This window comes from Rosa chinensis, chromosome 7 (genome assembly GCF_002994745.2).
Source record: "Rosa chinensis cultivar Old Blush chromosome 7, RchiOBHm-V2, whole genome shotgun sequence".
NCBI classification, from domain to species: Eukaryota; Viridiplantae; Streptophyta; class Magnoliopsida; order Rosales; family Rosaceae; genus Rosa; species Rosa chinensis.
Genome location: NC_037094.1, coordinates 22,653,484 through 22,664,334, shown reverse-complemented (window position 1 = coordinate 22,664,334; position 10,851 = coordinate 22,653,484). Strand labels below are relative to the sequence as shown.

Below are 10,851 nucleotides of genomic sequence, written 5' to 3'. Positions count from 1 at the left end.
TTTACAGCTTAAAAACTTCTTACGTACGTAGTGCTTTTACCTAATTTTGAGAGGGAAATTCCAATATTTCAAATAAACTGATGTCTGCCAAGTAACTAGTGGAAGGCAATTGAAAAATAGTATTAATTCAACAAAATATCCATGGTCACTTTCATTCCATCTTTGTGTGGGATCTATGATTGCTTTCTGGGTTGATTATAAATACGAGATTTGTTGCACGTTTCTGTCTTAAGATAGATAAAGAGAGTGATTGTTTCTGAGCTCCATAACCATGAACTTTGTCCTTTTTACTCGCTAATTTTTCTTTGGATAATAACTGGCTGCACCCTGCTGTACAGCCAAGTGATGCTTACTCTGGACTGTGTCCTTTTTGAATTAATTTGCTGCCCTGCTTCAGTTGCTCAATGATAAATTGGTATGTTACCACCTTATATATTAGGAGCTTTTTCACTTCTCTTATGTGCTGATCATTATAGTTGTATGCAATCGATGTACAGAAGTTTCCAAAGTACACAATGGACACTGTCCAGGGATGGAACATGCCTGCCCACCCATGATTTAGGTTCGGGTTTGATATGCCAACTTCTACTGCAACAATTAGGTGGACTGTTCATCTGCTCTAGTTCCGAACGCTAGGCTCCTGAGTTTGGTTATTGGCCCCGAGTTTTTGGTAGAACTAGGCCATTCGTTCGGATGCTGGTGTGGATATAGTGACTGTATGAGTATATGTTCTAGAGGAAGTTTCAAGTGAGCATCCATTAATCCATACTACCCCTTCTCATCCCCTATTCGGCTTGCTGGAGAACGTCTGGCTACCTGAGATGGTATAAGGACAAAAGGGTTCTTCTTAGATCGGCAGAGTCAGATAAGAACAATACGTCAAGAAAACTTCTTGGTTGTAGAAGCGGATCCATAACCTTTTAAGTTAGTGGTGTAGTAAGACATAAGTATTGGCAAAGGTCTCAAATTGGATCTCACTTTCAGTCAATAAAAAATAATGTGAACTATATTATAATAATAGTTCGTTTGTATAGAGATTTGTTTTATATTAAGAAAAGTCCATCTCCAATTCTCCATGACTTGATGAGACAAGATGGGAGAGTTATGACAAGATGGGAGAGTTATGACTTGTGATGAATCAATTGCATTTTGGTGAGACAAGATGGGAGAGTTATGAACTTGTGATGTCTACAAAACGTGGTGTACGAAAGAAGAGTTAACGAACGAACGTGTGCTTGAGCATCGAAGGCATTCATGCGTAGTAATTTTTTGCAGCTCGAGCTTCTAAATTAAGTAGGTTATTAATGAAGGTGAATGAGATTTAGACCAAGGCAAAAAGCTAGATCAAAAATCAAATTCTTCTCTAATTTTCTTGTTTCTATCTCAAACTAGGCCTATCCATAAACTCTAGCTAGCTAGGTTACCTAAGTTAATCAGGTCACTCTAAGAAACGACACATATATAAAGCCACGTTTGAGCGTGTACGGTTTCATCAATTTCTTAGTCAAAATGGAGGGGATCAAATGTCTTAACGCTAATGCTAAGTTTAATTGTATTCCACATCCTCCAAGACCTTCACTATCATCAATTAATTTTCAAAATTATATAAGTACACATTAGATATTTAGTTCAATTTTCAAAATTATATAAGTACACATTAGATATTTAGATATGAACTAGATACATTTCAAAAGAATGGTAGTTAGCAAGCAAGCGGCTCGACATCATTATCAGAAGATGATGATACATGGTAAATTGACATCAGACTAATCCCATCAAGCACATACAAATCTAGACAATATAGATTAACGGTGAGATCCAAACTAAGTCGTAGCCTTCAATTAGAACTAACTAGTTATCGGTTATAATTGCTTAACCAATCCTTTTAAGTTGCCTATTGTGGAATCTTGTTGCTGAAGAAGCTAGACAAAACGTTTAACAATTTTCTGCTCCATAAGCTTTGTGTGAGAGGAGCATTTGCTGTTACTCAATGCAAGTAGCTGAAATGGCCTTTCACACTTGAGGTATGGCTCAATAATTGAAGTAATGAATTCACCAGCGTCTATTATTGAAGTCCTTTTAATGGCCGTGCTGATTCCCTTTAATGTATCTTGATGACTGATTCATCAAAATGTGGGATTCAGATCCTCTCCTTAGCGTCCTTGGTTATCCTTGACTTCTAATGTGGACTGTCAATATAGATCCTTTCATCATAATGTGAATAGTACTCACCCAGTGAATGTGAGCATTTTATACTAAATATATCTAAAGCTACCCACCAACTGTATGACAGGTTAAGTAACAATTCCGCACACTAGTGTTTGTTAAAATGGCACTGTGGATTTCTTGTTTCTGAACTACCATAGCCACCATAACACATGTCCACATTTATTCATTTCCATCAACTTGTACATGAATTCTGATAAATCAAATCAAAGAGATAGATTAATGAGATTGAAACAGAAACATAACAGAATGTATGATATTCAGGACTAACTAGGAATTAATCCTCCTAATTAGGAACTGTGACAATCACTGAAGCACCCTCCTGATCAGCTGATGATGGCACTGCCATAACAAGTCCACCAGAAATGAATCCAAACCAATACGAAACAGTAGCCGGCTTATTCCCTTCACGAAACTCGACCTCCTTTGCCCCGAAATAATCCCAATCCGCTTCAGCAATTAGGCTCAGTTTCGGCTTAGCAAGTCCTTTTTGAAAATTCTCAACCTTGATTGCACTGCAGGATGAGATGTTGATCTTCACAAACAATTTCCCAAAACCAAACTTGCTCTCTGCTTCTTCAACACAAAGTTGCAATGCTTCATCGTTCTCCGAGTCCGCCTTCTCAGCTGCAACATTGAAGATCATTGTCTTGCCACATTTTTTGCTCGGAATAGAGACAAATATATTCTTGCAGGGATTTCCACTTTTTTCAACATGTGGGAAGTTATAAAAGGGTGTCGCAGGTAGACTCTCGTCTGAAAGCAGATTGTGGTGGATGTTAGCCCATTTCTTGAGAAAATTTTCTTTGAACAAAAGATCTGCTAGAAGAACACTGCAGCTAATTCCCACTGATCTCCCTCCACACTGAAAATATGTCACCTGAAAACAAAACAAAAGATAGTAGTGAATTCAATACATCCCAAAAACAAAAACGAAGCAAGAAATCCAGTACCAAGTACCTGAACATAAAAGAGAGGAGAGTACTGAGGACTTCGTTCATCAATAGTTTTCCAAAACACAAGTTTATCTTCTGTATCCTCCGTGCTGTCCTTGTAAGACAGAAACTCAGCCATGGTCATCGGAGTACGAGTTTCGATGAGTCTAACGCCGCTGTCATTTGCCACAATCTCCAACTCTCCCCCATCACTCGTGCGTAAACGGCCAGCAAATAGCGGTTGCTCCAGCAACGCCCTCGAAAGTGATTCCTTGATCCAACCAGCATGGAGCCAACGTGAGTCCTCTTCGGTTGCTTTTGTGTAGTAGAGAACTATGTGCAGGCACTGTTGGAATATTCCCAAACCGACGGGGTCTGCGGCCGACACTTGGCGTGCCGGCCGCGGATCGGTGATCTTGAAGGGCATTACAGACTGGACGGATTCAATGTGTGCTTCTGGGAGGAGCATGGTGACACCATTGGACAATGTCATCTTGAGAGGATGAACTGCTAGAAAGGTATTACCAAAAGGACAATATAAACACTATTAATATCTGCAGATATAGGGAGTGGTCGAGATTGAGATTACCTAAAATCCCCCATATTTATATGCATGGAAAGTGCTTGATTTCCCATTTTCTTGTCAAACATTTTGATATGCTTCGTTGTTCACATGAAGAGCTTTTAGCCTCTTGTTTTTGTTGCAACACCCTTGAATTCTAGCCACTCAAAACTGTTTGATAACAACTATACGAGGTTCAACTGTTCAACACAATATGAAATCCACACAATTCCCATTTTTGTCTAAAATTGAAGAACAAAATTAGTCTTTTTGGGTTTTTGTTGAGAAAGTAGAATTAGGCCAGTACCTTTCAATACATTTAATAATTTGGAGGCCCGAGTTACCTACTTCCTTCTTCTTCTTCTTCTTTTTTTTTTTTTTTTTTTTTTTTTTTTTTTTGAAGAATAGAGGTTTGGAACTAGGGATGGCATTTTAACCCATGGGTATGGGTAGCCGTGGGTATCTATTCCTTTTGGGTATATTTTTACGGGTATATGGGTACCTATTTACGGATTTTGGGTGAGTACCTATATTTTACCCAATACCCAGGGTTTTTAGTTTTTGAAAATCAAATCCGGTCTACTCTCTCTCTCTCTAAAAACCAAATCCGACCAAGACTCCGATCTCTACAGTTGCCTCAAGGCTCTTAAGCACTTGGCGTCCGACTGATAACAGTAGCAATTTCAGTGAGGATTTCGAGTCTCTTCCGATCTGACACCGGATGACCACCATGCCTTCCGATTTGTTCTTGTTGGATCTCGGATTCGGGTTTGGCTCCGACGAACAAGCTCACATTGATTGGTATTAAAGAAGTGATTATAGATAAGATGTGAAATAGCTGGTTCTGTACATGGATTGTAGAGTGAAGGTGACGCTCAAGGTAAGAGAGAAGGATCAAGGTGAGGGTGATGATCAAAACCTCCCTTGAGTTTGATAAATTGTATGGGGTTTTGAGATTGGGGAGTAGGAGAAAGGTGGAGCCGCCGTTGCCGTTGGATAGAAGTTCGTCGGGAAAAGAAGGATCATGGCATGAAAGGATTTTCGTGCAAATTAAATTTCTTTAATAGGCCTTTAAAAAAAATAGAAAAAAAAAACTACAGGTAAATGGGATGGGTAGGGTTTACCCATTTAAAAATGAGTTGGGTAAATACTCATACTCACAAATTATTTTGTGGGTAATACCCGTTACAAAGTATTTTTTACTATTACCCATAGGGTTATTACCCAATTGGTAGAAATGTCAACTTTATTTGGAATCCAGCCTAGTTGGGAGGCCTCACGCATGAAATTACTTTTTTATTGACCAAAAGACAAAAGTTTTGAACTCTTGTTTTAAACTAATCAATATAAAAATAAAATGAAAAATTTAATGAACCGAAAGTAAAGATCGAGGAGTATCAAATGGTCACAGTTTCAACAAGACCGAGAGTAAAAGAGAAGCAGAAGAGATGAAAAGACAAAAGGTAAAAGATAAGCGTCTAGTAGAATAAAGGTCTGCAGTTATTGCTAGTTTGGTGAGACTAAAAGATAGGGTATTTTGCCACCGCCCTGATACTAGGGTTTTCTTACCCATGGTACTAGAGTTCAATTCCTTTTCCACTATGATCGATTCACGACCGATCTATCCTTGGCCCTTCTTGGCTGAGGGTGGGACGTCGCAGCCCAAATCTTATGCTTCTATCATACATCAGGCAGCCATTCCCATCTCAGTTTTGCCCGTGCCTAAGGTCAATGATGGGAAAACATCAATCACCATTTCAGATGAAGGTTATCAAGCAGGCTTGGATAAATGCAAGCATATGCTTCTGGGACGTCTTCAATTGGCCTCCAGAGACAAGCCTTATAGTCTTATCGATTTACAACAGAAACTTAGTCTTTTTTGGTGCAATCTTGGCTGTTGGAAAATTATTCCCATGGGAAAAGGTTTTTACACTTTCAGTTTTGCTTCGGAGGAGTCAGTCTCTAGGGTTTGTGCACAGGGTGCAATTTTTTGAAACCTGGAATGATGAGATTCATGAAATGGGTTCCTAATTTCTCCCCTTCCAATTAATGCAATACTAATGCTCATGGGTGGGTGAAGTTTTGGGATTTGGGTCTGGAGTTTTGGGAGGCTAAGACCTTGTATGAAATAGCTAGTGATATCAGTGTTCCAGTGAAAATTGATCCCAGTATATTGGATCGTAAGTTTAGTTTTTTTGCTAGGATTGTGGTTGACGTTGATCTCTCTTCTGACCTTCGTGTCGAATTGGTGATCAAAAGCAAAAATGGGAAAACTTTTGTGCAAAGTGTAGACTATGAGAAGCAGCCTGATCTCTGCTCACATTGTGGCAATGTGGGGCATCAAGTTTCCTCCTTCAAGCATGTTCAACCTGCTACTTCTAAGCCAGTTGAGTAGTCAAAAAGTGGTAGAGGTCGATCATGTAAGCGACGTAACAACGATGAGAGGAAGAGGGTTATATCTAAGGTTTATGTTCCTAAGCAACCCAAAGACAACGTTGTGGTTGTTGCTCCTACACCTCTTCCTATAATGGATTGTGGTAAGGGCCCTTCCTTTGTTCAAAATTCACCAGTCACCACTAATCAGATGACTTTTCAAGTGGGAATGGATCTTGCTCCTAGTAGGGAGAAGAATGCACTGTTTACTATTGAGCAGCAACTTGAGGAGAATGTCCTGGTCACCGAACAATATGGACTCAGGAACACTCCTTGTGCTAACCCTTTGGTTTCCCATTCTCTAGAAACTGAAAACAGGTTTGATATATTAGCTTATGAGCCTAGTGAGCATGTCTTAGAGGACCATAATCATGTGCTCATACAGCCAATAACGGTTCCTTTGGAGAATGCATGTGGAGTTATGGAGAATGTTTCAAAGGTAAACAATGTTGTTGTAGCAGAGGATGATTTTGTGCCCACTGACACTTTGCTTGCTAATAATCATACAGAATCTACTTTGGCAATACCTGAAACTCAAACCAAATTTTGTTGGGATGATTTGGAAAATCCTTGGGCATCGCTGTTCTACTAGATCAAAATTCAATTTTGATAATTCTTGGCTTGATGAAGAGAGAGCAACTTTGGATGAAGAGAATTTTCTTCGTATACTCTCCCAAAAGTTCATCACAAGAAATTGAAAACTACACAAGATGGCCAAACGAGTTCGCGATACCCTACTGGAACTCGAACACCTACTGTGCGTCTCAATCTTTGATTTAGCGAGGTAGTGCTGATCTTGCATATGTTTTGGATTGCCTTTGGAATTTTTCTTTTCTTTAAGGGGTTTTGGCTTCACGTCCCCCCCCTCTCAATTATTCTTTTTTTTCTTTTAATAAAAAAAAAGTCTATCAACTACCTAGTTGAATGAAAAAACCCTCCTTTAAGTGGTATTTGGAAATTAAACACTGATGGTGCTTAATTTTATATCTGCTTCAAGGACTAGTGGTGCTGGTGTCATTATTCGAAATGACAAAGGGAATATTGCGGCAGCCAACACCATTCCTCTCTATGGCATTACCAATATCTTCGCAATTTCAACCCATCTAGCATTGACAAAGGGATATCTTCATCTGAAGGTAGAGTCGTACCCGCATGCGATTGTACAGGTGATGCTAGATGGAGGGGAGAGTCTCGTTGTTAATGGGCATCTTTTGGATGGAATCAAGAAGTTGATGAGCATTTTTACTTCATTTATCTCAACTTATGCTCCTAGAGTACTTGGTTTGATGATGTTTTATTGTGGTTGATTGAATGCCATTGGCCCTATACCAAGCAAAATTGCACATGACATGATAACACGACACGAACACGAATAAATTATAAGGATTCGGTTTGAGGTTTATTGGTTTGGTCTCATATAGGGTCACCATGATAAGAACACGAATTTTAATGGTCTGGTTTAGTGTTAATCCATTAACAAGATAAGAACCATTTACATAAGGGTATTTTTGTAAATTTGCCTCTTTCTCAGTCTAATATATATCAGAAACTGTAATGCATCTCTCTAATTCATTGTAACCTCTTTCTCAATTTTCACAAAAACAACCTCAATTCTTAACTTTCAAAAAGAAAAAGGTAACCCAAATGTATAAACTTTTTGTGTGTGCTTCTTGTGTTACTCTAAGTTTATAAGATTTTGTCAGTTCAAAATTATTTATTTTCTTAATGGGTCTAAATGTGTTCTAACAGTTAACAAGAAACTTAATGATTCGGTTTTGGTTTTAGCATCCTCAAAAATGTTAGCTTAATGGTTTGTTATCGAGTTCCACGAACTTAATACAACACGAACACGACAGCACACAGTGTTTTGCCAGGTCTAATTAGCCCGAGATGTGTGCCTAATCTTGCTTTAAAAGATGACCAACTGACTATTGCATCCTCTTGTATACTTAGATCCAATTCAATAAATTCTCATTTCACAAAAAAAAAAAATATAATAATAAAGATTGCAGAGCACTATAAATGAATGTTTTTGTGTGGCCGCTAGGTAAATCACCGACAATCTTGAGTCACTAATATACTGCCTCCTTGCGCTCTGATACCTATCAAAAAGAATAGGTTATGGGGACACAGGAGTTGCCGGTCACAAACCCTCCTGTGCCTAAGTCAGTATCAGTGCCAAATATAGACAAAGTAACGGTACGAAGATGTAGTTTCAGACTTACCTAATTTGAAAGCATGTGGGCACTTATTGGGAGTTGTGTTCCCTTAGTTTTCAATGTGGGATAATCAGTTTTCCCTTTGTAGGAAGATGAATATATGTCCATGTTGTGCCTGGTTTTGTTGGCATGGTTGTCGGTTGCCGGATTTGGCCTCCCGTGACCGCTCCGAGGCGTTCCCAATAAGCCGACGGTGGGCTCTTGGTAGGCCGATTTGGCGTATTACTCCAATGTTTGTGCTTGGAGTATGCTGGGTATAAAAAATGAATACATATAAAAAAAAATTGGGTCAAATTATAACCAATTAAGATTGAATTATAAAAGATCCAATAATAGAAAATCAAATTGATAGATATACATATAAAAGTAAAATTAACTATGAAGAAACTTCAATATCAACTAATAAAGAAGATAAGAGAATTGAAGAAGTTGGAGTTGAAACTAGTGGTTGTTCTAGTTTGTCTATCGTATATCAAGGTACTAATATATCAAGTAAACTAATTTGATTCAGATATAGACTCTCATTGGTAGACTAGTATGAAACTACTCTACTTCTGTGTCGAACTAGTCTACATTTGTATCAAACTAAGTATACCTCTACTTTTTCTTTTAATTCAATTATTTGTACATGTAGCTAGTAAATTATTCATATTGTATTCTTAATCCCTTTTTTGCATTCACTGTATCTCTTATTACATTTACGACTTTAAATGTACGGTAGACATTATAAATTTAATGCAAATAAAATTCACTAAAGGAATTGGTTAATCCTTGAAATTATAACCAACCAAGCTTAATGACACACTTGACGAAGTGGTATTACTCAGTGGTTAGATCACCCACTACCTATGTACGAAGTCATGAGTTCGAGTCACCATGGAGGCAGGAGTGAAACCCTTTGATCATCTTTTAAAAAAATAAAAAAGGCTTAATGACACGCTTAGAGCATCTTTATCAGATTCACTATCTTTACTCCTCAGCTATTATGAAGAACATATTTAGCTTTTTATTAATTTTAGTGCTGCACTCCTTAGTGACTCTCCATTTTAGTTTTTAGCTATCTTGCTCCTAAATTTAGAGAGCAAGATGAGCCTCACTCTTATTTTTGTTAATTTAAAACATTTTTTTTAAGTTATTCCATGTACTATATCCAATTTGGGCCCAACAAATGCCCACTTACTCCACCAAAAAATTTGTGTGCCCACATACCCAATTTAAATTTAAAAAGACAAGTTTGCCTTCAAATAATTAAGAAGTCATTATAGACTTCGTCGGAATCTGATCACCTGACACCTATCGCGGGACTTCAGTCACCGGCCGAAGATTGCTGGAGCTTTTCAAAGAGGTCGCAGGAGACTTTTATTACTCCCCAATAAATTTATATTGGAGGGCAATAAAGTTTGTTGGGGGATAATAAAATATTTATTATGTATTACTGGGGGACAATAAAAGTTTATTGGAGGACGATAAAATAGGACGTCGGACTCCTGTCACTAGTCCGGAGATTGCAAGAAGTTCGCGAAAAGGTCGTGGAGACTTTTATTACCCCCTAATAAAACCTAATGAATTTTTATTGGGAGGCAATAAAACCTGACGCTGGACTCCGGTCATCTGTCGCCGAATTCCAGTATCCGATCACAAGATTTTTTATGGTCATATTCTGACAGCCGACGATCAGAGTCCGGTGAAGTTTCTCTCTCTAAGTGACAAAGGGAGAGAGGGCAAAATTGTCCTAAAAATAAATAAATAAATAAATTTAGGGCAAAAAATATGTAATTTTTTGGGTAAGTAGGCAATATTATAAGCTGTTTGGGTGAATGAGATTAGTGTAGCTCAAATTTGGGTAAATGGACATTTTAGCTACTTTGGCTAAAATTTGATGAAGAAATAGTTAGCACATTTTGCTTTAAATCAGATTCCATTTCAAAATAGTACTTCATTTTATTTAGGGCCAAGATTGTCTCAATCTTAGTCATACTCTCATTTTCTCTTGCTTAAGAATCCCCTTAAGTCATACCCCGGATTTGGGGGTATGACAGTATCCCAAGTCCAAGAGCCTCTTAATTTTTTAATCTTCTCAAATAGAAATTAAAAAAAAAAAAAAAGTATTGGAGAACACAACCCCCTTTGAAAAAACAGAAAAACAAAATTTGTAGCTGGTACGTGGGTCTCACAAACGTAAATAAATAATGCAGTGTCATCAATACATTCCAAATTAATGGAGATGCCAACACTCTAACTACCTCTTCTCAAATCAAGAGAATAGACTTAAAAAAAAAAAAAAAAAAAAAAAAAAAAAAAAAAAACCCTTAGCCAACCCACATCTTACATATGTTAGTGAGCCATGACATTTACAATGTTGGATTTATAACTTACCAACAGGTCACAGCTCACCAGCATCACCCACAAATTTAGGAGTCTCCAAAGTTGTGAAGAATAATCAAGCTGCCAAATAACCAATTCCTTTACTGACTTC

At 37.8% G+C, this 10,851-nt stretch overlaps 1 protein-coding gene across 2 annotated transcripts; it reads right to left on the bottom strand.

Annotated features, from left to right (window-relative positions):
• Window positions 1-2,345: 2,345 nt before the first annotated feature.
• On the bottom strand, window positions 2,346-3,955 carry LOC112175645 (deacetylvindoline O-acetyltransferase). Of its 2 annotated transcripts, XM_024313353.2 has the most exons (3): window positions 3,751-3,955; window positions 3,187-3,668; window positions 2,346-3,106 (listed from the first exon to the last, which is right to left on the bottom strand). In XM_024313353.2, exons 2-3 carry the CDS (start codon window positions 3,652-3,654, stop codon window positions 2,513-2,515), a joined length of 1,062 nt encoding a protein of 353 aa, XP_024169121.1. In that variant the 5' UTR covers window positions 3,655-3,668; window positions 3,751-3,955; the 3' UTR covers window positions 2,346-2,512. The 2 variants fall into 2 exon arrangements, with proteins under 2 accessions (XP_024169121.1, XP_040366989.1); XM_040511055.1 differs by lacking the exon at window positions 3,751-3,955 and having other exon boundaries at window positions 3,187-3,744.
• Between the last annotated feature and the right edge of the window lie 6,896 nt (window positions 3,956-10,851).